We start from the raw sequence: 27,280 nt of genomic DNA, 5'->3' as shown, positions 1-27,280 counted from the left end.
TTGTTTATGCCTACTGGATCTGTCCTTTAGCTAGTATAAATCTGCCTAGTGCTACTGTCTTTTTGTAGTCTTTGCCAGCATACACCAGCTGATGACTTAATGCTAGCGTCAATAATCTTTAGCACGAGAGAGGCCCCGAGAAATAAACAGGGCAGCAGCAAACCCTGCACAACCAGTACATCAACACTGATAATATTTCAAACACGGTGGATGGCAGGAGAGGCTGTTTACAACTCACAGCAAGAGCAGCAGGGAAAAGAGCAGCCCAAGAGTGTGCAAAGCCCTTATTGCTGAATTCCTCCTGCAGTCGACGACGGGGACTGAGCTGCATCTGCTTCAAGACGTGCGGAGGACACCAGATTAGAAATCAAACCGTAAGAATACCCTGCATCGGTGCTCACATTTCTGTGCTGGTGCAATGTTGCTGACTGGTCCTCTTTGGCCCTAAATATGATGCTGTCAGTACTGAGAATATTTCTTAATCATCACTGAAGAGTGGCTGCCAGGAAAGTAGAAGTGGCTGTCTATCAGTCCTGCTTCTGCAGAAAGAGTGCTTGTTCAAAGGAGGGGGCTGTTTGACCTTTCCATTTTTCAAATGTGTATCTCTTCGCCAAGACTGTGTCATTCTTTGTAAGCATTTGTTGTTCAAACCAAATCTTATTCTGTGAACTTTTTTTTTTCCCTCCCTTAGCATGTTGCCATTCAGCAGCCTCATACTAACAAGTCAGGACCAGCATGTAAGATCCATCTCAAAATAATAAGCAAGGATGGGCACCCTACTTCTAAGGAACAAACAACCTCTGCAGAAACGGGCAATGTCTTAGGTGAACTGAGCAAACAGGCGTGGGGTGGTCAGTCCACAGAAGCAACCCCTACAATAATAAGAAAGTGTTCTCCAGTTTGTGTTCACAATCCTCCGACAGTAAACAAGTGCACGCAGGCACATATTGCTGAGAAATACCACAACAAACCACCCTGCGATGCCCGCTCCTCAGAAACAGCCTAGGCAAAACTATGACAGTCACGCAGAGAAATGGGTGTTGAGATACCTCAGGATGAGAAACATTTTAAATCATAAAGGATATGCTTAAAATGCTTTAAAGTACCTTGAGACCGCTGGGGCAATTATAAGAAACAGGGATGGCTAACAGGCAGCTTATGTATTCTGTATATTGCTGTGCACTGCACTCAAACATATCTTTCATGGCATTCTTGATGAGAAGCCAACACAAATGCCACTCTGATTAATCAGGAAACTACCCAGCAACAACACGAAAAGTTTGCACAACGCCAGCAAGCACACAACCTACTCTGAAAGATATCTGGGTGAGGAAAGGTGCTCCTTTCATCAATACAAAAAAACCCTGAGGCTCAATGCTTGTGCAGATAATGAAGCCAAACATGTTTACACACCAGTGATCATTACACGCGGTGATTAGAGGAGATCTTAGGTTAATTTTCATCTCCGCTAGCTAACAGACTGATGACCTGCTGCCCCACCTAACCTCTCCAGAGTGACAAGTCAGGTGCTTTCACGAGCAGATGAGGCTGTCTTGCTCCTGGGGAAAACAAAGACTTTCTCAACATATATGATTAGAAAGGTCAATGAACCCCATGCACTCAAACTGGTGTAATAGGACCAGCTGAGCTAAAGCAAAAATTCCTTTTGCTGGAAGTAAATAGCACACTGTTATCTCCCCAGGGGCCAGGCAATAGCAGCAGGCATGTTCCCATTCACTCTGCCAGTGTGTGATATGCTAGTGCTCTGCCTATAAATACAACAGCTTTTTTTTTTTGCCTTTTTTTTTTTTTTTAACAAGGGCTGTGACAACTTCATCTCATCTGGGTACAACAAACGCGCCTGAGTTGTGGCTACACAGCAGGGCTTTCTGCTGCTCGTGTGCGCGGTGGTGGGTTTTCCACCACAGGACCATATGTTACCTACCACATGGCATGGTTGCGTTTCTCCCAGTGCTTTAGGAGAAAATCAGGGCAGCTCTCTAGAGTGGCTGCACGGGGACAGAGTGCTTGGGGACACGCACATAAAGCAGCACCTGAACTGGAGACAGTGGGCTTTGAACAGCTCTACAGGACGAGGAACTCGAATGAGAAAGAAGTTACGAAGGCACTGGTAGAGGTCCAGAGGAAAGTTCCTTTTACAGTGTGAAATAATAAATGAGACCATGACAAAAAGGCAATACTGGGCTCGGGATTCTGTCTTGGTACTATGCCAGCTAACCACGCTTTGTGCATTTAAAACTGACCTGGTCATTAATTTGTTACAGACTTGTGCAATGCGAACAAGGCCAAGACTCTTGGATAAGGATGTTTTCTCTTGCAAGCCAACTGGAAATGCTTCGCATTTACTATTCATGGAGAAGTCTGCTTGTCATATCTGTGACACGGCATTCCTCTCAGCACTGCCCACTCACGACACCTCCCAGATAATTAGACTGTAGGAATAACTTTGCTGCATCAAACCAAAAGGCCACCTAGTTCACGGCTCTATCTCCAGCGAGGGACACGGTGGATGCTGAAGGAGGAATATACGAAGCAGCTCTTCTATATGATGATCTTTTCCCTGCTGTATCCTCTAAAAAACCCAACAATAAGCAATGTGGGCTTTCCTGAGTCAGTGGGTTGCATCTAGACTGTTGCATCTGCGCTGTGCACAGCTCTGTTTTCCAGCCATTTATCTAATGTCTTTTTGAACTCATTTGGATCTAATTCTCTCAGGGAGACAAAAGGTAAAGTTATGGTAACTGGAGCTATTTATGTTACAAAGGAGACATGTAAGAAGGGGGTTAAAGCTGATGAATGGCTTTGGGAATGGACAGGACCTTTCTCAGAATAGAACAATAGGGTGCTTTATGAAACTGGGAGACAGAAAACACAAAACTATTAAAAAAGAAAGAACACTCTTTTGTGTTATTCAGCATTAGCCTTCAGAACTCATCGCCACAAGGCAGTACCCTGTGCTAGCTGCAGAGAGCCTGTCTAGTCTTTTAGGTGATGTTAGTCGAGGTGACTCTTACACAGCTTATCGAGTCAAGCAGACTTCAACTTCAGCCAGTTTTCAGTTGGATGATTGGAACTGAATTTCAACTCATCGCTACTAACCAGGCTCAGGAAGTGAGAAACTGCTGTCAGAAGCCTTCCTTGGTGAACTGGTGAGTGAACAGGCGGGGGTAACATCACACATGAACGCTGACCATCTTAGCTATGCTCATGAATGTTGCTCCTTGCTGGACTTTGCTTTCCCGGAGGGGAAAGTCAGTATGCTTTCCTTACCTGGGTTGCTGCTGGCTGACCGATGACCACCCATCCTGGCACTGCTGGTCACTGTGATGTGAGACAGAGACATTGGAAGCCCACTGGTCGAGGAAGCCTTTGGGAGTGTAAACGCCACAGTCTTTGATGCTGGTCATTTGCTCGAATTCTTCACATACTCCATCACCATCGTGGAAATAGCACCTGCTGGGTTCATCTGCCAGGAGAAAGTGGAGAAGAGAAATCACAAAGGTCTGGCTACACAAGTCTGCAATCTAGTTACTAGGACCTGAGAACATCAGTGATAATGTACTGCTGGACCATGTCACTGGGAAGTGAAGTGTTGGTTGCTTCTAGGCAATAGCAAGGTGATTTTAAGAAAGCCAAGCAACAATAGTCAACTTTTGTATTTGGCATCTCCCCCGAGACATTTCCTAATGTAAATGATTTTCTGCTTATTTTCGTCTATCTCCATTTAAAGGGATGGAAACAGAAGAAAGCGGAGATAGAAAATACATAGAGAGACAATGTGGTGTTGGCATAATTCCATCAGCTCGAATGGAAAAATGCCAACAGAGGGTCTGGTCTCCAACGTTTCCCTTTTTGTTGTTAAAAGATATCTGCAGAACAACAACAGCAGCAACTGTGAATTTAGAGATGGTGAAAACTGCCAGGTTCACAGCCGTAGTGACCAAAGGGCCAAACAGATCTGTTTATCCAAAGAGAAGATACGGACACATAGTGTGAGGGCAAGCTTGCCACATACACACACAGCTTCAACCAACATGACTCAGATTGACCTGAAAGGATCAAAAGCAGCAGGAGACTTTATTATCCTTGTCCATTTATTCTGTGGCTTCTCTAATGAGACTGCCAACAAAGATGCCAAAATTTTTGAGGTTGTTTCTGTAACACTGGCCCATTAAAAACTGAACTGAGATCCATCTACTCCTTTCAAACAGACTGCATAGCAATAATGACTTTCAGTCATTAGAGTACTCTGTGAAATGGAAACCTTTGACCTGTTGGTATCCTATTTTGTATTGTATTATCATTGCCAGTCCCCAGAGGTATCCAGTTCTGACAGCCTGTTGTATTTTTGTCTGGCAAATAAGCCTGCTGAAAAAATGGTAGGAAATTAGCCAGAGCCGCTAGCTGGACTGATGGAAACGATCCCTAAGGATAGTCCTGTCAGTAGCATTGGACTATCTCAAGCTAGGTGTCAGAAAATCCAAAGGCTGCTCAATTTTGAGCTACTTCCAAGCTACTAAATCCCCTGTTTATTTTTTCTCTTGGTTTACACAGTGAAATACCATCATGAGCCAGAAAAAAATCAGTTTATTGCAATTCAATTATTTAATGACTTTCACTCCTTTTCCCCTCCCTTCCTCCCAATCCCGTGTGCAAAATTCCAGGTTCTTAAGACGGTGTGAGTTTGAAAGAATGGAGAAGTTTATCAGGGAAGAATTGCATTATGGTTTCATTTCATCACGACCTCTGTGGCCAACTTGTGTACGTGGGTAAGTGTGGGGAACTGTGTATTTGCTGGGCCATCACTCCGAGCTGGCAAAAAGAAGCCGGCATGAACCTTGAAGCCGTTCAGCTGTATGAGTGCAGCCTCACATCTGAGCGAATATTCCCAGGGTGGCCAAACTCTTTGACCCTACATGTCTCATCTTCAAATCTTCATATATGGTTGGCGGCCACCAAACATATGCCACACATCTCAAAGAGCTCAGAGGAGAAGCCTTGGGAGAGTGCTTCACAGACAAAAGATGATGATGGCTGCCTGGGTTGTCCCTTTACCTCCACGGTGAGAGGGGCTTGGGTGAACGTGCAGATGGGCCCTAAGGCAACCTAGCAGTGGTGGCCCCAGCGACCCAGCTGCCTCGCCTGCTCCCACGGTTGGATTGCCAAACAGCCCTGATGCCAGCAGGGCTCTGCTACTCCTCACCTGACACTCACCCAGCTGGGAACATGTACTTGAACTGCTCAGGAACCATACAGGCCTTGAGAGCCTCAGTTTGGACAACCCTGTACCGTACCTTGTTTCTCTGCAGAGATTATTACTGATGGCACAGTGCTACACCGGTGTGGCTCATTCACCCCTGGGAGAGACAATTCTGTGCCTAGCCAGCTCAAGGAGGAGCAGAAAGAGCGTGCAACTGTGATGGCCATGGAGGGAAGCTCTTGATTCCTGCACCTTATTCTTCTGCATTCTCTCATTCTGCTCCTCTCTCGGCAGAGATGTACCAAGCGTAGGCCAGGTCTCTGCTGTGCCCAAGTACAGTGGGATAACGCAAAGCAGCTCACCGCCTCAGAGCACTATGTCCCAGTTTGAGCAAGAGTCTCAGCAGAAATCTCTGAGAAATATTCAGGTCTGGAAGACTGTGGTCAGCAATCAGAAAATCCTCAAAAACAAATCCCAAACATATGAAAATAATGTATTTTTGGAAAAAGAGTTTCATTGTCATTTTATGAAAAGAAGCTTATTTCTGTAAAAGGGAAATTAAAAGAAAAAAAGACAAGACCTACCATATTAAAAAGACCCAACCTTCAGCCTATAAACACAGGCACAGTCAGATATGCCCTTGCAGTCAAACACCGGCACTCAAACACATCCTGCTACACACCCCACACTGACAGAAACACTGACACACAAACACATGTACGTTCTCTTTACACATCCCAGTGCAGCCATCCCACTGGTGCAGACACATACCCAGAAACTCACAGCCTAATTTTAGGCTGTACGCGTTTGGCCAGGGTTTCCCTGGCCTTCCCAAAGCACTGACTTGTTTTCACGACAGGCACTGGAGTAAGCATGCCATTTATATGGCACATACTCCTGCGCTGGCTCCAAACGTTCCCTTCCTAATGCGATGATAAACGTAATGGGCTTCTGATAAGATCATGTGTTTGGGATAAAAGAATACTCAAGACCTACTCCAATCTGATGACTTAATTCATACTCACATGGATGGGAAGGCAGCCTTCGGATAGCTGTGATCGAGGCCCAGTGTGTGATCCTAACAGAGGCTAATTTGTTCCTGATTATGCTTAAGACCCCGATAAATCTGTCTGCTCGGAGTCTGCAAAACCCGAGGGAGGAACCGAATGGAGAGACTGAGATGTCTGAATTAAACAGAGACTGCCTAAATGATTAACAAAATCTTACTGAACTGCACCGTCATGAGCCCTTTGCTAGTCCTGGAGCGTGGTGGCACTCTGCCCTCCACCGCAGCCCGGGCTCGCTGGCTGGATGGCACCTTGCACAAAGGCTGAGAGATTAGGTACCCACTCGCTGTTGTGTGCGGGGAAAAATGATGGGGTAAAGTGGCTTTGCAACCCTAGTTTTCTTTCAAGGAAGATCTCTAAGTCCTGCTGCTGCCATGCCAGCCTGAAGCATGCCATGCCATGCTTTGAGGGGAGTGCTGGTGAGAAGAGGGGAAAGACTTTTGCTGCCTGTGAGCTTCCTACTTCTGAGCGATAGCAAAAAGGGGACTTCATGAATCCTTCCCAGACACTGGTGAGGGGACTGATGAGGGCATCAACCTACGACAGACAAACGTGGTGCATCACTGGGTGGGTTGCCAAAAAGAAGCAGAAGCTCTTCCTTCCTCTGGTATTGAGCACCAGCTCTGACTCCTGCTTCTTACTGCAGTCTTGGATGCTCAGCAGGTTACACATCAGGCTTTACGTTGTCATAGGCAAAGTGAAGAATGACCAGATCGTTTCTTCCTACAATTGCCCTCACAAAATAAAAACTAACAGGCTTCTTCCCTTTCCACAGTGGTGTGAATACAGCTCAGTTAAATCCGTAGAGTCCTACAGGCTCAAAGCTGGTGAGGGCAGTGTCAGGAGTGATATGTGTCTACGAAGCAGTAGCTAACATCTTTATTTCCATCATGATGCAAAATGCCTTTTCCTTTCTCTTCTCAGCTACTGCGACATGAAATGCATCCAGGGTCTTGGTAACATGAGCTAATTTTTGTCTCCACAGAGGTCTATAGGCTCCCAAGATCTGGTGAAGGTCATAGTGATGTATTGGTCATGTATGACCTGCATCATGGGCTATGTTCGTCAACACTGTGGATTTCTCACTTCAAATTGAATCTGATTTGAAGGAGATACGGAGGAAGGGAACATGAAGGAAATCTGATTGTCTTCAAGGAAAAATGACTTCAAAAAATTAAGAAGCAGTTGTCTGGAAATCCAGCTTAAATCTAGAACAGTAAAATGTCTGCAGGCGTAGCACCTGGCAGCAGGAGACAGCATCTCTGGGGAACTGACAACAGATGCTGAAGGATCCTGAGCTGAACTCACGGATCATGTATTCATTCAGGCAGCCAAAGCTCCTTTTCTGTGACAAAGTTCTTACTGAAGGCACAAAAATGTTGGGGCCAAACAAAATCCCTCTCTCACCCTTGCTTTGGGAAAAGGCAGTCTCCAGTTCAGCGAAGATTTCTGTGACATCTGGGAATCCTTGAACGCTCCGTGGCAGCCGTTAACCCAGAGGAGGAGGATGTGTTGGGGAAACAGATTGGAAAGACCTGCCCTCCTTACTATTGCAGTTGGGCTTCAAGATCCAGAACGATCTTGAGGCTCTTGTGTGCTGCACCAGAAAATGATGCAAACTCCATTTCTCCTGGCTTCTTAAGCTGTCCAAGCACAGTTGCAAAAGGCAGCCTTTTGATTGAAGTACAAACCGCTCCTCTGGGGTCAGAAACAAAAGGACATACAAGGTAAGGCAGAGGATTTAGAGAGCACTTGGGAAGCACTTGCCAGACCAGGTCTGGATGAGCAGGTAACTCCCATCACAGTCACCTGTTCAAAGAGAGGCTGGAAAACCACCAGCAAAATGAATGAAGTCTGGCAGAGACCAGGAAGCAGACATGCAGGACACACAGTTATCTGTGATAGGCAGCCTTCCACCTCATCCAAAAAAAAAAAAATATAAAGAGATCCAATTCATAGCACAGGGCACATCCTCCAACAAGGCTTTTAGTGTCCGAGTCGCATGGTCAAAGTGCTGGGACAGACACTCGGGGTGGCTTCCTGTTTTCAGCTAGAACGCAATGATTGGCATCAGCATAGTCTCCTTTTGTGCAATAACTACTATTTTTTTTGAAAGGCCAGACAAAAAAAGGAGTATTTTTAAGCTCAGCTGTTTACTTAGGATGTTTCCAACTATAACAAGCCTCATGCCACATAACCATTCGTCCAAGGAGAAAAAAAAAAAAAAAAGAAGAAAAAAAGGGGGGGGCAAAAATGCAGAAGCATTGTCTCAGAGTAACAAACTCTTGGAGCAGAGCAAGCTTCGCATTTTAACCCCTGAAAGGTCTGCCCAGAGGTGCGCAGACCTTTTCGGACACAGCGAGGGTCACATCACAGCCTCACCGAAGTCAGCAACTTCTACAGAAGCAGGAGTTTATCACCACGTCACTTAATTGGCATCTCCAGCGTTGGTGGTTACGTTCACAGATGAGAAGAAACGTATCTAGAGGTTTCTATCACAAAAGGGGAAATAATTCCAGTGCAGATCATATGAACCCGGCGGCTGAGCGATCGCAGAACCTGCTCCATTTATTTCTATGGGACTTTCACCTTTGGCTTCAGTGGGAAGAAAGTGAATAACATGGCCTGCTTCCAGGATATCTGCTAATCTCTCTGTAATATTGAAGAAGCCAGAGACAGAGATATTTCCTGCTACAGTAAAATATTCGAGTGTTATTTCCTTCCTGGATATTCTGATTTGAAAAGAGGAAAACCATTACACAGAACTTGGGCAGAGCTTTCTGAATAAAGTCGCATATCAATAAATCGTGACGTTTTCCTTCAATGAAATAAAACAGACACCTTGGAAATGAAGGCAACGCGGGTGTTGCAATCTGCTGCGGAACATCCAGGGGCCTCGCAGGAGGCTTTTTTCCGTACAATATGACAATCGTGTCTGAGCATCTCCTGAACCGAGCAGGCGGGCATAATGCATCTGCGGAGCACGGCTCCCTGGTAATTCAGCTGCTTCGTGGAAATACATTCCTGGGCTTGTTCTTTGTCTGGCGTGACTCGGCTCATCGGTATGATATAGCGGTCGGAGCACAATAATTATGCAATTGATCTGCGTGCTGCAGACAGACACAATTACAACTCCCTCGCAGAGCCTGGCATTGAAATTTGATATTTCACCAAGAACACGAGCCTTTGTCACTTAAGCGAAGGGATATTTCCATTGCTGGCAGTGGTAGTAAGACCTTATCTGCTCTGTGGCTAGCCAACAGGAGCCAATGTGGCCTTCCCCCAACCCTGGGCAATCAGGCATGTTATAAAAGCACTATAACATGTGTCCTCTTCCCATCTAATCTTTTTTCCTCCCTGAGTGGTTGGATAACTCAGAAAAGCAGTGCTGAGAATATTTCAATATTTCCTCAGACTTACACAGATTTAATAGCTAAACTTGGAGATTGTTTGACTGAAAGCCTTGAGGCTTCTGTCACACAAGGCAGCAACCGTTAGGACCACGAGAAGGCTGGCCAGAGCGGCCCTTCCTGACACCTGGCCCACTTGCTTGGCAGGTTGGGAAGGAGCCCAAGAGAAAAAATTCAGTGGTGCCATTCACCAAGGAAAACAAACTGCTTGTTTGTGTGTGTGGTGGGATGCTATAGTAAAGGAAGGTCTGGGTTCAGCATCATCCTCTAAGCACAGTAAGTTGCTGTTGAGTCACAGCAGCTCTTAAGGAGGGAAAGGGAAGTATGACCAGCCATGGAAGCCTCTCTGATCCACGGAGAGTAACGCATGAGGGATGCAACAAGCAAAGGAGTAATTCTTCTGTCGGGCTCTCATTGTAGCTGTGTCTTAAAAACCAAAGCTGGATTGAGCTGGGCTGGAGTCACTGGCCTAGGGAAAAATGCAGGCAAATACCACTCCAGCCCACATTCTCCTCCACAAAAAAGCATCTGTCCTTTGTGTTTTGCTGCCTGAGATGCCAGTTCTCTCTGCTCTGTGGCTCAGCTGGCCCTGCTAAGATTGCACTATTAATGATGACAGCCTGAAAATCACTTTAAGAGACTTTCTGACGATACTGTAATTACTAACTTGCCAAATGTGCGCCTAGACATTTTAGAACAAGTGGCCACACTCCCATGAGCTGCAGGAAACAGTCAGCTTCAAAGTATTTGCTTAAGCTGAAGGATTCACACAAATATCTGAATAGCCCCGGTCAGAAAACTCATTGCTACTTGCTATGATGTTCTGTTATAGAAGCTCAGCTTCTCTCTCAACAGCAATGCTTCTTCCCAAGCTCCTTGGTCAACGCTTTAGTCTTATTGATGTCCCGTGAGATGCTGAGTTTCTCTTGCAAGGTGGCTCTGTTTCTCCCATGCTGTTGTTCTACTGAAAGCCCTCGGCAGGGTCAGCCACAGCCTATTTAATGTGCGTGAAAGAAGGCGAAATCACCATTAGCTGCCCTGTGGGCCATGGTTTCGGCAGTCAAAGCTGTGTTCCAGTGCAGGGGTACGAGGAAAGGAGGGGGAGAGGATGGGAGCGAGGCGTGCTCTCAAAGCATGCCCACAATGAATATGGATGGTCATCCATCAATTTATTTTAAGCACATTACTTCTCTGTCAGAAAGAGAAAAAAAGGAAAAAGAAAGAAAGGAAAGAAAAGACATATAAAATTAGGTTTGTGTCACTCATTTAACACTGCCATTTCCCTAGAGGATTATGCACCAAACAGAGATAGCAAGCTCATGAATATTAATCATTTCCCTGAATGCAATGCAGCCCGCCAAACAATAAGATTAGGGGAAAGTGCTATGCTTAATTTATGGATAATGGGAGAGGTAAAGGATAGAGCTCCCACAAAGGTAAGGCTCACAGCTGGAGTGAGAGGCCTCTGAGGAGGTGAAGGACAGATCCAGATTTGTACAGTGGCAAAAGAACATTTGAGGCCAAACAGGAGCAAAAGAAAAGGTGTTTAAGGATAATTGTCAAATTAAAATTGTACTTCTCCCTGAACAACCACTGGCGACTAATGCTTCAAGCATGCCAGAAATTGGTGGTAAATTCAAGAGCCAGATATATTTATTTTCTCCTCTCCTCTACGCTGTGCTTTTTCTCTGTGTTTTACATCCCTGAGGCCCTGATTCAACAAACCACCGAGACATGTGCCTAACCTGAAACATTCACGTTCCTCAGTGAGACCACTCGCATGTGCAAGCCAGCGGAAGCGCTGGTCTGTTTTGCTGTAAAAAGGCTTTAGCGAGGAGTCCCTTATAAGCAAAGGAGATAAAGTGCAGCAATAATAACACCAATAAGATGCGACTGAAAACCCCATAAATTACCAGGCAAACTTCAGGGCAGACAGAAGTTCTGAAGCCGCTTCCCAGCTGTGTTTCAATGTGTCTATCAGCCTTTACTCATCTCTTTTCATATCACTTTCTCTTCCCCTCCTTTCTTTTTTATTGATCTCTGCATCTTTTTTATTATATCCTTCTCTTTCTTCGGCACCGGCGAGCGAAATCAATGCACAATGCACATCCCACTCAACAAAAGGAATGCAAATGAAAGCGGCGCTCGTTTTCAATGCCCGCACATACATCTCGGTGCCTGTGTACCATGCTGGTGTGTGGGAGAACGCACACCAAGGGCAAGGTGCTCAGCTGCTTGTTAGACACCCATTTCTCAAGGGTCTGGTGGGAACGGCTCAAGTGCTAAAATCCATCAGGTTTCCCCAACTGCAAATCATAACTCGTATGACCGGGGCCTGTTTTACACAGGACATGTCGGCTTGAACTTGGCTGAGACCTGCAGTAATGGAAAAAAATCAGTTATCCCAGGAGTAATCAAGAGCAAGGTGAAGGAGAAGCAGCCAAGAGGTGGGAGAGGGATGCATCAGTCACAGCGGACATGACTTGTCTCCTACAAATCAAAAGGCAAAGTGAAACTTTTCCCTGTGGGACCAAATTCTGCACGGAGGAGACAAAATATGCCAAACCCACTACGCGAAGGGGGAAAAAAAAGTAAAGATGATGAATTTCAGGATGGGGAAGGGTGAGTGTACCGCCGAACTTAAAGAAGGAGCACTGCCAGATGCTCTCATTAATTAATTAATTAATCTCACTGTCGCTCTTCAGCATGTTGCAGGAAGAAAACGCTATTAATCTTATCTGTTTTCTGTTACTCGGCTTTGTGTTCAGCGAAGGCCAGGACAGCCTGACAGTAAGACCACACAGTTTTCTTCCCTGCCTCCCTCCTTCCTTCCCCCGCGCCCCTCCTCTCGTGGCAGAGCAGATTGATCCACTGTTATCTGATTAGAGAGGAAAGGAGGAGGGAAAACAAAACCGAGGGGGGGAAAAAAAAGAATCTAATTTTATTACAGGCACTAACAAAAGTGTCTTGAGAGCTTTGTGCCATTTATTCGAAGGAAAGTTGGACCAATTAAAAAAGTCCATAAACCTCATGATCCTAAAAGACAAAGGGAGAGAGAGAGGCAGAGGGACACCTGCAAACAGGCTGCCTCCATCCTTGGAGATATCCAGAACACAGCTGGACATGACCCTGAGCAACATGCTCCAACTTTGAAGCTGGATCTAACTTTGAAGTTGGCCCTTCTTGGACCAGAGACCTGCAGAGACTCCTTCGAACCTATATTATTCTATGATTTATTGCTCTAAATCTAAAGCTTGATGGTGTTTGCAGGCTCTGTTGCATTTCTCTTCTACCAAGTGAGATGACATGCGTGGTCTCTGCTTTGGAAGAAAGAAACCCGCTTGGGCTTTGCTATCAAACCTCCTGCTACAGAACACCCCCCTCGATGACGCCCCTTCAGCCCTGCCTTTGCAAACAAAACGTTCAGTGATTATTTTCAGCCATGTGGGACCCAATCCTGCAGACAATTTGTGACAAGCATTGCATTCACTGTTGTGGTTAGATTTGCTGAAGTCTAAAGAATGCCTTGTGGTAGTGCAGAAACATGCCTGGAAGGAAGCATTTGCAAGATCAAACCCTGAGGCCCCCAATTCAGCAAAGCCTCTGAACGTGTGTTTGAGGCTTACTGAATTCTTTGGTGAAGGGGAGTGATTCCCGGGGCACTAAAGAGCTACATAATACAACAAGAACATCACTGCAAAAATAACACTGTCTGAAATAATTACTTGTTGTCCTACAGGATAATTACATACGTTAGCCTTGTAAACATGGAAATAAATTACATGTATTTTTTGTGCTCCTCAAACAGGGACCCAAGCATTCTGTGTTTTCCAAGAAAACACCCCACCAGTCTCAAAGATGACTTTTGTTTGGCTAAAGGCACAGGATCCAGTCTGGCGCTATTTGATTGTGGAGAATGCTGAATTTCTGCTCTTTTCAATTATTATGTATTAAGTAATACGTACAGCCACTCGTCCCCAACATCTTTATTTTTTCTGGTGAGATTTTAATGTTCAATATGTTAAAACAGAATACAAATCAGTACTCTTAATTTCTCCAAAAGATTAGCCAGCAGTTTCTCTCTAGCTCTTGATGTGCTAATTCATGGTGGTCCAGCACCCATAAATACCATTAAGACCTGTTCCACAGGTATTACCTTCTCTGAGCCCTTCCTAGGAACCTGAGGAAGGCAGCATTCAACCCAAAACAACAGCAGCTGGTCTACCCTCGCAGACCCTGCATGCACGCTGAGGCCATCACCACCACAGCAGTCCCACCACCACGACTGTAAAGTCATGCAACAAAACATTTGTAAGATCTGTGGCTGTGCACCTTTCGACTGATTCAGCTCATTTGATTCACCTAAGTGAGTCCCTGTGCTCAGCGTTTCACAAACAATTTGATTTCATTCGCTTTTGTAATCCAGGACCTGTGCGAAACCACAACTTTCCAAAGCCCGTGACAAACGAACTCCTGTCCATTGACTTATTTGGAGCATGATGAAGCTCCTGCCCTGCCCACACAATCCAGTTTCCTTAAGAACCAACATACATAGGGGAGGACCCGGGTCATGTCCTAACGTAATGCTGGGATGTGGCCAAAATTCAGACCTGGGCCAATGAACTCAGCCCTGCTGATGAGCAGGGTGATACAGATGCAACCATGTAGCTCCAACCAGAACCCTTGCTGGAACCAGCCTTGCAGTATGCTTGACTTTTGGAGAACCCAAAACGTTTGCATCAGTGTTTATCTCACTTTCAAAATATTATGACTAATATCTTTCAGTGCTTGAGGCTCTGCTGCAGCAAGTTACTTGAAACACAAACGTAACTTCAAGACCACCAATAGTCACAATTAGCCTTGACCATAAATACGCTCAGATTTCAATAGAATTATTTATATATGTAAATAAGTGCTTCACCAAATTGGGCCTTGAGTCTCACAGCGTGGGATGCTGAAGTAAAAACGTAGCTGTTATGACAAGACAAGCAGTCCCTGGCTTACCACCCAAGGGAAACGTGGTGCCTGTGAGGTCCTTTAGATGTTGCTCCAGGCACAAGAGACAATTGTCCGTTTGCCAAAAAGAGCAAATTTCAGTCTTGCCAACATTATATTATCTGCTTAGGACTGATGCCCTGAGCTGAAGGCATGGGATCCCTACCTTAGACAGAGTATTTGCTTGGTCAGTCCAGATAAGGAATCTCATAAAATCTCTTGAGAAAAAGCCGATCCTTTGTAAACGTTAACTTTGGTTTCAGAAGCTCTGCATGTTCCATCCTTCCCCAGACCTCACTGAACCCTGTTTGGGAAATGTAATCCCATAAGGCAGGGTACCCTACAGAAGGTGCAGTGTAAATTGGGCTCCATTTCCCTTCTCTGCCCCCAGCATTCCTAGAGAGTTTAATAAATATGTAAAGCTCACAACTGCAGCCCTGCTATCCCGATAACTCGAGCATCTTCCGGCCATTGTGCTTACAGGTTTTGCTAATCAGAGCAAACCAGGCTTGCAAATGAAATCTGATTAAGTAGTTTTCACCTCTGAAAAAGGGGATTAGCTGGACCTTTGATCCTCAGATATTGATTTGCAACTCAAAGGAGGTGTGACCTCAGCTGGACTTGCTTCTGGTCTCAGTCCCTTCCCCTTTCACTCCTCCTCCTGTTTACCAGAAAAAATCAGTTCATGTCTTCTCACGTAGCCAGATCTAAAGCCTATTGAAGCCAGTGGAAAACCACCCACTGACTTCAATGGGCTTTGGAGCAGTCCCACAATGGCTGACTTAGCCTTAAGTCCGGGGCTGTTTCAAAGCCAGCAGAACCAATTTCCCATCAAAATGACCAGAAGCTGGGAAGATATGTTCGCTTTTCAAACCTACAAATTCCACCTTTTTTCTCTCTTCCATGACAACTCTTCAGCTGGAAATGCTGAAAATACTCTTGATATTCTCCTTGCACTCTGCGTAGAGTTGTTGCCCACCGCGAGCGGAAGGGCTCTGAGGCAGACTTACCGATGCAATTAAAGGATAACTCCTGCAGACAGAACAGGGAGCAGCCATCACCGTTGATCTTATTCATATCATCGCATTCTTCCCCCAGGTCTCTGTAGGCAGGGCACACGGATGCAAAAAGGAATCAGATGGGAAACAGCATCATCCCAACAATTGCTGCAACCCCTCTGCAGAACCCCAAAGCTCTGAAACCCGGTACAGCGGCTTTGTGCATCAACCTTTAAAACACCTCTCCTTCTCTCCTCCAGCCCTGACTTTCATCGTTCCTGGTTCACAAGCTTGCCTGGCCACTTCTCTCCTGCACATGTGGATACCACTTGCTGTTCTCTGGTGAGCATATGAGCAACTTCCTTCATAGCTGGTGCGGCTGCAACTCAGCAGGTGGGGAAAAAGAGAACAGGAATCTCTGAAACTCTTTGTATTAAATCTGTAAAGGCCAGACTGTGACCTCAGCATGGGAATAACAAGGCATGAAGCCTGGTGCTGGGCTATTCCAGGTGACAGCACTTGGCAGAGAGCAGTCAACAGGGAGCAGGTGGTGTCGGGGACGGGATCCTGCCTTGCGCCAGCCCGAACGGCTGCAGCAGAGCGTGGGGAGAAGAATGTGAGCCAGATGAGAAAGGGGCTGCCACAGCTGCAAGTGGGGCCACAACCAACCAAGCTGTGACACAGTCTGGTTCCTGCTCGCTCCTGAGGCAGCTCAGCTATTGTTCGATGCTTGCTGCAAAGCCACAAGTGATGTTTGAGGAATGTGCAAACATAACAGTAGGAGAAAAGTTATGGAAAGCAAAATTAATCTGTCTTTCTCCACGTCTCTCTCCAAGACTGCCCCGGATTCATATGTTGTTTGATTCTCTTTGATTTCCCTGCCTGTTGGGCCTCATCCTGCAAATACTTGCTGCCAGGTAGATCATCTGACAGAGCTGTACTATGTGATTGTTGATCAGCATTATTTCAAGAAAATAACACTGGCTGGATTAAGCACTTGCTCGTTGTTTCTTCCATTGTTTAAACAAATTATCTAATGCCAGAAAGCTTTGAAGCAGGTGGCCTTAAGGGTCAACATAGTAGAAGAATAAACCCTAATGCAGTTGTAAATGATAGTTTTACATTTTCAGCGGTCTGGGGATTGGCAACCAGTGGGAGGGAGGGGCTGACTGAGAACATGCAATTCCCAGCACTCTCGCTCAGAGGCCAAAACTAGCACCTCCAAATGCATCCCAGCTTTGGTGGTCAGTCAAACAAGAGGTTGTACCAGGAACCTGGCCCACCCTTCCACACGGGATTTCATGTGTAAAGACAGCATCAAAGGCTGTGTGAATTTTTCCAGCACTTACTTCAGCTCCATATAGGGAAATGCCATATACATGTATAAAGATACAGATACACGAACAAACAGCATAAACAGCATACAGCGTACTTTCGTATCGATCCTACTGTCTGGACTTCATTATCTATATCTCTGTCTGTATCTGCTGGTGCCAGGATAGCAGGGCCTAAGTTCCAATTAAATGTCATCATCCTGGTAATCATCAAGCACATGAGTCATTATCTACAGTTGAGAGCTGGCCTAAACTAAGGAGACATCAGAGGTCATCAATTCCTTTCTAGTCTCAGATTCTGGCTGAGTAGATGTGCCCAGATTTATCTGTTTGCTCACTCCAGACTTACATTTGGATAATCCCGTCTCCACAGTATCCACTTCCAGAGATATACACAAGCGCGGGGGAAGGCTCGCTCTCCTCCGTCCCGGAAACAATGACGACCTGGTACATGTATGTGGTCCTATCGCTCAGTTCCCTGCAAGACAGAAGGAAATATTTAGTGATCAGTACAACAAAGGTAGTAGCAAAGGGCAGAGAAAGAGGTACTGAAATGGGCATCAGCCACCAAAAAAGCAAGTTTTAGTTCAATCAGGTCCTCAGAATATTCCTACCTTGTTTTGATGGGATTAATTTTTGGTTGGGTGTCTTTTTCTCGTGAGCACAGTCAGCACTGCCTATGTCCATGCTTGATTTACGCACAGCTCTGACATTGGTGCAGCTCTTGACTATTTGACAACTAAATTATTTGCTGATGAAAAACATGCACTTCGGTGTGTTGTTGCTTACGTCTATACCCACTGTAGAGATGGCACGGCACCAACACCGTGGCAGTCTATCAATCACAGAATGGTTTGGGTTGGAAGGGACCTCAAAGATCATCTAGTTCCAACTCCCCTGCCATGGGCAGGGACACCCTCCGCTACACCTTCACCATGTGCGGTAGGAAACGGTAACAGCATTATCGACAGTCGATAAGCACCGCAAGATTTGAGGAACCAGCTCTGTACTTCACTGTGTTTAGCCTTGGACACTTCTGCTCCCATCTCCCCACATCAGGGACAGAGTTACCTACAAGTTGGTGGCATAACTCATTTAAGGAACTTAAAATACCCTCTAAGCACGATTACTTCCTGAACAGCTCTGAGTTCAATCCAACTGCAGCTGGAGCCAGTGGGAGTTTGTCTATTGATTTAAGACAGAATTGGACTGAGGATGTTTCAGTAACAGATAAATAAGTTATCCACCTTGCATATGGGTATTAAAACAGTGGAGTTAGAAAGAAGGTTTCTTCCTTTCCAGGAGAGAGCAAAAAACAGGATCCACAGCACTGGATCGCGGTATTAGCATCGGAATATTCACAGAAATAATTAGCAAACTTACATATTTATGCAAAGCCATAATTACCTAAATTCTCTGCATCTGTAAACAAGCAATAATTTTTTATATGCAATCCAGAAATAATATGAACCTAATATGAATGTTTACCTCTTTTACGTTATCAGAACTCAAAACATTCCACAAAGTAACTCACTACCATTATCCTCATTGTGCCAATCTGTAAAGCCACAGAGTAGTGAAGGCAAAATTATTTGCTCAAAGTCATCAATCAGCCTAATTGCAGAGTCCGTAACGCAACCCAGCTCTTTCCAGCCCATGACAGTCAGTCCTATGCTCACTACACTCATATTGCCCTAATTACTGACAGTAATAGACATGTCCTTCTGTCACAGGAACTTGGTCAAAAAGCAAGTGTTAATGAAGCGCGTACTACGAAGTGATCTATCTACTACACAGAGCAACAAAGCCATTAAAGTAGATATCAATGGACTGTCGTTACTGAAATCTTCAGGTTCGTGAAATAAGTATCTCCTTACAACCTTCATTAAATCAACAAGCATGACTTAAACTCCAATATCACACATTATATTTTACAACAAAGCTGTTTCTCCTGGATGCTGCGCCTGCAAAATCACTGTCATTGAATGAATCGCGCTGGGATTTGATTCTTTGTTACCACACTTGAAACGGGGAGTGAAACCCAGTGGAACGAAAACACAACACAACTGGTTTTCTCATTGCTGCTTCACCCGATTCCTGTCGGCAATAGTCTGTAGCTCCCATTAGTTAAATTTGAGAGTTCGTGTAGCACAAACAGTACCTTAATTCACCTACAGATTAGGAAGACGCCTACCCAGATAGTGGTAAGAGTGGTTATTCAATCAAAGTGTAAAATTTCAAACTTCTGCCCTTGGGATCTGTTTAAAACCACAGTTTTGGGGAAAAAAACCCCATATATATAGGAAGTAACTGGAGCGGCCAAACACACACTGACATATAATACTGAGGGATTCTTCTAGATTTCAGTCTCAGATAAATTTGCTTATTAAGATAGGAAGTTTCTGATATGTACTGATGAAATCAAAGCAGTGGCAAGTTTTGATTATTAAAGAGCAGTTATTTCTCAAGTTCTTTCTCAAAACCATTCGTAAAATATTTAAGACTAACAAGTATACTTGCGGAAATGTGGATTTTGTCACTGGGGATCTCCCAACCACAAAAAAAGGTTCAATTCTTAGAAAAGACTGTTAACAAACGAACAGTTTGGGCAGCTGTAACAGCTGCAAAAGAAATAAATCCATGCTGCTTTCTGATACACTGAGCACAAGATAGTAGTTTCCCGATTCTGATTTTTTTCTGTGGTTTCCACCAATACCCATAGGTGATAGGTAGGCATTTGGCTAACGACAAAAAGTGTCTCTACGAGTTTGTTTTAGTATGTGGGAGTGTTTGTGTACACTTGTGCGTATACGTAAGCAAACGGAAAACAGGAAAAGTTCACATTTGTTGAAGTACAGCACAGGAAGTTGGCAGAACATAATGGAAGAAGAGACAGCACTCTATTAAGCACGGGACAGAATACGGTGTTTATAAATTATTAAGTGACTGGAGATGAACGTGTACATGGGTGAATAAGGCAGAAAACTGGAAATGAAAGTTATTAGGTGGGGAGAATTCTGGCTACCTTGAACATTGTGTTCAGTTTTGGGCCCTTCACTACAAGAAAGACATGGAGGTGCTGGAGGGCGTCGAAAGACGAGTAACAAAGCTGGTGAAGGTTTTGGAGCACTGGTCTTATGAAGAACAGCTGAGAGAACTGGAGTTGTTTAGCCTGGAGAAAAGGAGGCTGAGAGGAGGGAGATCTTATCGCTCTCTACAACTACCTGCAAGGAGGTTGTAGCAAGGTGGGTGTCAGTCTCTTCTCCCATGTAACAAGCAACAGGACAAGAGGAAATGGCTCCAAGATGCACCAAGGGAGGTTTAGATTGGATATTGGGAAAAATTTCTTCACCAAAAGGGTTGTCAAGCATTGGAACAGGCTGCCCAGGGAAGTGGTTGGGTCACCATCCCTGGAGATATTTCAAAGATGTGTAGATGTGGTGCTTAGGGACATGGCTTAGCAGTGGACTTGGCAGTGCTGGGTTAAGGGTTGGATGCGATGATCTTAAAGGTCTTTTTCAACCTAAACGATTCCATGATTCTACGACATTTAATTGCATTGACTGTGAACAAAAAACGTCGTATGGGCAGAGGAACCTGCGGACATCAGAGAAGAGCGACTGCTGGCTTTGTGGCAGTGGGCTTTGGTCTAATCCTGTCACCTGCTACACGCTGGCAAGGGGAGATTTCCAGCTGCAGCCTGCTGCTCAAAACCAGAAAGCTCTTGGAGGGTGATATGTCCTAACAGGCACGTAAGCCTTATAGTTTAGTATCAGGAAAAAAAAAGGCAATTTCGTCTCTAAAATAGAAGGTGAGCAAAATACTTGACTTCTGACACGTATGTTTAGGTATTTGCACAGCCTGGCGTCCCTGACTTCTACACAGCTCGGATACAAAATAGCTATTAAGTTATTTATGCTCACAATACCCTATGAGCGATGAACCTAATATCCTTGTCTTAGGTTAAATTAAAGAGAAAGGGAAGACAAATGCTTAGAGGCATATAGTCCCTGCAAAGCAACGGTAGGACTGGGAGTCATCTCTCCAGATCCACACTGCAGCCGTGGGGCCAGTCCTCCCCATCCTCATCCCAGCTCCCCTTTTGACAGCCCACTCAAGAGCAACCTGGAGCTTCACAACCTTCCCAATGCTGCTGACAGCAGAGAAGCCCCAGGCTGTCTCACTCAGAGCAGTATGAACAAACCAGCCATGCCCAGAGGAGATCAGAAATGGGAGCACAAGTGCTCCAGAGGTGCCCTCCAGCACCATGCAGTCATAGCTGGAGATGTGCCTGGACTGGAGCATCAGAAAGCCACCTTAGAAACTCAAAACTCAAGCCATCGTGCTTTCAGCTCACCCTGGCCTGATGCAACTAGTGGCAAAAACCTGACTGAGCTGGATGTGGCATTTCACGTCTCAACAACTGGAACCTGAGATACTTATATGCTCCTGAACTGTTAAATATATCATATCGGCAGTAACTGAGAGTTTTAGCATTCCTTCACAGTACCCACATTTTGGAAAAATATAGCTGCTAAAGGGATGATACGTGCAATACTTCAGGCAGTCACCCAGTACCATAGCGAGGGAGGGAGGAAGGAATGCAGGAATGAAGGGGAAAAAAAAAAAAACTAAAAAGAATTTATTCTCTCCTATATAGTTTTAGGGCACCAAGGTCGACATTACAGACTGTATCTAGAGATGTCAGCAAGACAAGCTCTGCTCCAAGTGGTGATAAAAGTGTGATTTTTGACCATTTATTTTTTCTCCTGCCTTCCCTCGGAGCTGACGGCACACGAACAGCGATAACACGCTCTGCTGTTGGACAGGTCCGATGCACGCCGGCCTCATACGATGCTACTTAAGGAAGTGAGAGAGAAGAACATCTTTAACATTAAGGATGTGAACAAACACTCTTTTAAATTTATATCTATGGCCTTTTAATGACCTTTTCGAGAACTGAGTAAGCTGCATTGATCGCGGCAGCTTCCGCCGGTGGGGAGGCAGCCTGATTAAAAAGCAATGACTCAAGCCCTCTGCTTAGAGAGGGAATTAGGACGTGCTGTGTGAAATACCACGAGGGCAACTTTCCTGTCTGCTGTGGCAAGTGACGGATCTGGGGTCAAAAATATAAACCCCTCTAATTCTTTTCCTGTTTTTACTGGGGAGACTGGGCAGTTGAGTTAATCTTGCTGCGCCCCCCAGGCAAGGGACCTCTGCTTTCAGTTTGGGTGTTCCTGTAGAACTCACAGGAAAAATTATACCTCTGGGAAGTAGTTTTCTACCCAGATGAAGGTGGGTTTAAAGGATCATTGAATTTACAGCTGCAACACGCATGCCCTCGAGTGCCAGTAGATCTGCAAGGACTGCCACTGCCCCAACCACATCTGCTCTGTGCCCACTGTAGGACTTCTTGCATCTAAGGACACAGCGCAGCACTCAAGATGCAGTGAAAGCACCGAGGGAAAGCAAACATCCCACGCCTCTCCCCCTGCTACAATGGTATATATGTTTTTTCTACTACAAATAACAGCAGGGAGGGTTTTCATACAGCAAAGACTTGTTTCCAACAAAATTGAAAATATCCTTAAGGCTGATCCCAGCTTCTGCCCTATGAAAACATAAACAGCCAGAAAGCAATGGAAGCAAACAGTGTTCCCATTATTTAAGGACAAGACAACAAGGTCTCAGGCATCTCCAATTAAATGATGGCTGTCAGAGAGAATGTCATGTGAAACAGGCAAATTCTGCACCTTAAGTGTCCTCATGAAGGACCCATCTTTCTTTGACCTTAAATAACCACCAGACTCTTGAGCCAAAAGACGACATTTCCTGGACAGCTCTCTGCAGCCCAGGACGAGCCCTGGTTTGTCAGCAACATCCCCCCTTCCCTCTAACACCATCGCCTTTGCTCTTCTTCTCTAGCAAGGAAGCCTTGCTGAGCAAAACAGGAAATCTGCTGGTAGCAAATAGCAGCAACCCACATCTTCACATGTTGCAATGCTTTGGATCAGTTGCTCAAGGTGGACTGAATACAACCACACACAGAAGAGCCAAAGGTCTACACTATCTCCTGTCCCATCCTCCGCAGCCTGGAGCTGTCCAGTCTGTTCCCCATATGCTGCTCACAGCCGCCGAAACACCCAATGACATTTACAGAGGTGCTGAAATACCTCAAATAGCTGCTAACTCAGCGAAGCATCATGGTGTTGCTCAGACATGTTTAGAGCCTCCCAGTCCTGAGCACTGGATCAGGTCACTGTTTCTAGATCAGAGGAGCTAACACCCCTCTCTTCATTGCTACTTAGAGAGCGGGTCATTAAACCGCACCGGGTTTTGTCTTTTGGTAATGCCACCGCGGTGTTTGCAGGCTCCCCATCCTCAGGTGCTCCAGAAGCAATTGATAAAGAGTAACTCAGGGGATGAGGTTGCTTTAGCACAACCCAAATGAATTTGCTCCCCAACTCCCATCCTTTTTCCTGCATTGCCATTGATTCTGCAAATATGACTGTTTTCTTCTTTTATCTCTTCTTGCACACGCTCCCACTCGCCTTGCATTTCCTTCTTTTAATAAAAATGGCATGAGAAGCACGGCAGAAGATAATGAAGAGAATTCCTGCCTGGTTCTGCAGTCGGGAGAGAGGAGGGGTGGGATGCTGTAAACAAAAGAAGGACATCAAAAATCCCGAGCTCTTGCGACGGGCTGTTTTTTCAGCTGCGGTCCGATCTCTCGCTGTTTGGATAAGCCCAGTGACATGGCAGGTGCAAAGGCCTCAAAACAAGCCTCCTGCCTCTCTCTCAGACTCCGAGCTGACTCAGAAGACATATATGCCAAGGAAGTGGCCTCGGAGAGGCTTTTCTCTCTACCCATGATAAGACAGGTCCCAACAGAGGCAGTGGGTTTGCTCTGTGCCCTCTGGCTTTTTTACAATTTATTTGTTTACAAGCAAATCAAAACAGAGTAGTTGAAGTACTAAATGAACACTCTTGGGCTGGATGGGAGAGTGCGGGATGGACGGTGGACTTCTGCTCCCAAACACAGCTTAAAAGCTGAGCTGGATATTTCCGAGGAAGAACAATGGAGCCGCCAACAACCTGAACAGACAATCTCAGCTGAATACTTGGTGGAGTACGTTTTGTACCATGAGGTGGGAGTACATTTTGCACCATGAGGTGGCTACTTGGTGGAGTACATCTCGTACCATGAGTTGGCTCTACTCTCTGAAGCTCAGAGTCTCACCATTCAAAGCAGTGGCATCAAGACAATGCTCAAACTCAACTTTTGCTCCTGACTGTATGAGGATAGTATCTCTAGTAACACCTGAAAAAGCCACCTTACCCACTTATGCAATACCATGAGACCCCACGTATTTGAGACTGAAGTCAAAGGTTAAGGGATCCAATCTATTAGGAAAAGGAAAACATCGTTTCCTCCATGAAATACTTCTATGAACCAAAGTCGCCACCAACTCTCATAATCCACCACAAAATCAAAACAGGCAATTAGTCTACAGCTCTGCTCTCACTTACACTGGTGTAAATCTCAAGTAGCTTTAGAGACCTCAGCAAAATACTCCAGGTTTAAACCACTGCAACTCAGCTGCTTGTCTGTTCCTCCGAGTTGCAAACGTGCGTTTGCTGCTCAGACCAACTCCCTGCCTGCACAAGATGCCCTGGTGCAGGACTGCCCGCCTGGCTGCAGCACCTCTGCTCTGAAACCCAGGTCCTGTTTAGGATCTTAAATACATTTGATTTTGAACATTTGTTTTTCACACAGACCTCTCTTCTGTCCTTCGTGCAAGAACTGTAAGTTTTTAAAGTAGCAAACATATAGATATATATCCAACTGATTAACTCCAGCAGACTTTGATATAATCGCCCAAGTATCTGCCCTGGTACCAATTTAAAACACAGTAGCACATTTAATGAAAAACAAAGTTTGCAGCCAAGGTCTTAAAGATATTTCTTTTTTTTTTTTTTCAAAAGAAAAAGAAAATTAAATGTCAACAGATGATTTTCTACTTTCATGTTTGAACAACAAAAATAACAACAAAAATTATGAATTTTTAAGGTGGACGATATAAATGGAGGATCTAAATGAGATTGGGTTACAAATCCTGGGATAAAGTAAATCCTAGAGGCTCAAGGCCTCACCCGGGTGTTCGTACTAGACAGCCAATTTCACGGCAGCTCGCAGGTTAAGTGTCGGAGCACCTGGTTGCTATTAGAAGCAGGGAAGGAGGAAGAAAACCTGTTGTGTTTGCTTCTTCACCGCTGCGATCAGACCCTAAGCTGAGACAGGAGCGCTTCTCGACACGAAGCTCAGACACAACCACTGCAGGAGGGAGGGCTGTTACGGTTTGACTGAGGAAGGAAAGATGTGGGACATGAAATAGAGAAAGCCCTATTTCCAACCAGTGCAAGCCAGCACTTCTCTATTGATTCCAAGGGAACGGTGCCAGTAGCCACCACTTGAGGATAGTGCTGCGGTGTATCAGTGTGGCAGGGAGAAAGCAGTAACACGACCGGCGGGCAGGTTAGGACAGGTTAATTGCTGTAAGGGTCTTCATCGTCACCAGTAAACCTTTGCCTGTTGTACCGTGCCTCTTGATGAGCACTGCCTGATTACCCACACCATTAACGACATCCCGGTTATGCCACGGCTCCTCTGTGCCGGATCACCAGTGGCACCATCCACATGGGCTCCAGCGCTGCTTCGGACCACACTGCAAAAGAAATGCCTGAAGCAAACCTTACATAGGGTCTGGGACCCCAACAACCACCCCTCAACTTTTGCACGTCGATTGTTTGTCACTGGGGCCGGAAGCATTTCGGCTGCTGCCCTCTTTGTCAGGGTCGGCTCTCTCTGCGGACGGAAGGCTCTTCCTAATTTAGGGTCATCAACTTGGCAGAATAACGTTCTTCAGCTTCTCTGAATCCAGACCTGACCTCTAGGATTTCCTTTCGACAGGCATGAGCCAAGACCTGATTTTCAGAACTTAATACTCTCCCTTTTCCATGTAATCCCACCAAAATGGTAAACAGAGCCATGGGAGCAGACACTCGCAGCACCTGATCCAAAGGCTCCTGAAGCCAGTGGAAGTTATTATGTGCAGTAGGGCTTAGATTGGGCCCCAAGCTAACACAGATGTTTGCAGTTTTCTCTGCTTTCACCTCTACCATCCCACCTCACCGAAATGCTGCTCTGGAGGGTAAGGGCGCGGGGCCGGGGCACTCCCAGGGTGCTGCCCCTCGGGAGGAGGGAGGGAGCCTGTATGTACATGTGTGTACGCGTGACGGAGACATATGTGCTCTCACACACGTCACACAGCAGAGCACACAGAGATGGGTGAGGAGAGGAGGTTACTATTCCAAAGGACCATTTTGTCATTTCCCTCTTTAGTGGCTCTGTGTTTTGCTATAAGCCACTTCAGATTACGAGAAATCCTACTAGCTGGTCTCCAGTGGGATCTTTAATGGTTTAATAACTGAACATTACTGAACATATTTCCACTAGCCTCTTTCTAAAATCCCATCATGAGCTAATTTCCTCTATTGTCATTACATCTGCAACTGGTCTTACATTTAAAAAAAAAATCTGTACCACTGTGAATAAATGAGCTGGTTTACTGCACTGAGCTCTCAAGGCCAGTATTTTTAGTAGTGGTTGATGGTTTGGGGTGCCCAACTCCACGCACCCCCACTGGGGTACAACATGCAGAGAAGAATGAACTCTATTTCCACACTGCCCCTCCAATCACAAAAAGCTCCAGCAAAATGCTGGAACTGGGGCATCAGCACGGAGATAGCCAACGTCACCATACGTTCAAGAAGATCATGGCCAGAAAAACCAAGATCAAGTCTGGGTGAAGCAATTCCACAATGGGTGCTTTGGGCCCACAGGGTGCTCAGTGCATTGCATGCCAAGCAATGATACACCTAAAGGGCTTCTGTCTTGTCTGTCGCTGTATCCAACAAGGTATTAAGGACAACACAGGCATTTTAGTCTTACTACAGTGTAGTTTCCAAATCCTTGCCTGTTTGAATGTAGTTCCAAATTTAACAGAGACTTGGAATTTATTTCCTAGGAAAAGATATTAAAATAAAATGCCCAGGAAATGATCAGGCCAATAGTTCAGCAAAAGTAGCTGAAAAAAGCTGTACTGGCTGACACTGCTGATAAAAAGGTAGGTAACACGTTTTCTGCTTCTTCTGCGGTATTTGAGGCTCCCTCCAAGTTTTACAAGAGAGTTAT

General features: G+C 45.4%; 1 protein-coding gene across 1 annotated transcript in view; it reads right to left on the bottom strand.

Moving 5' to 3' along the window:
* The window catches only part of PAPPA (pappalysin 1), a 178,370-nt gene that overhangs the window by 67,771 nt on the left and 83,319 nt on the right, over positions 1–27,280 (bottom strand). The window contains 4 exon segments of the mRNA XM_009986772.2: positions 3,292–3,329; positions 3,332–3,487; positions 15,704–15,795; positions 17,375–17,503. Of these exon segments, the coding sequence (XP_009985074.2) occupies positions 3,292–3,329; positions 3,332–3,487; positions 15,704–15,795; positions 17,375–17,503 (415 nt within the window).

Source organism: Tauraco erythrolophus, chromosome 22 (genome assembly GCF_009769465.1).
Source record: "Tauraco erythrolophus isolate bTauEry1 chromosome 22, bTauEry1.pri, whole genome shotgun sequence".
Lineage (NCBI taxonomy): Eukaryota > Metazoa > Chordata > Aves > Musophagiformes > Musophagidae > Tauraco > Tauraco erythrolophus.
Note: the sequence above shows the minus strand (reverse complement) of the source record. Positions and strands in the feature narration are given on the sequence as shown.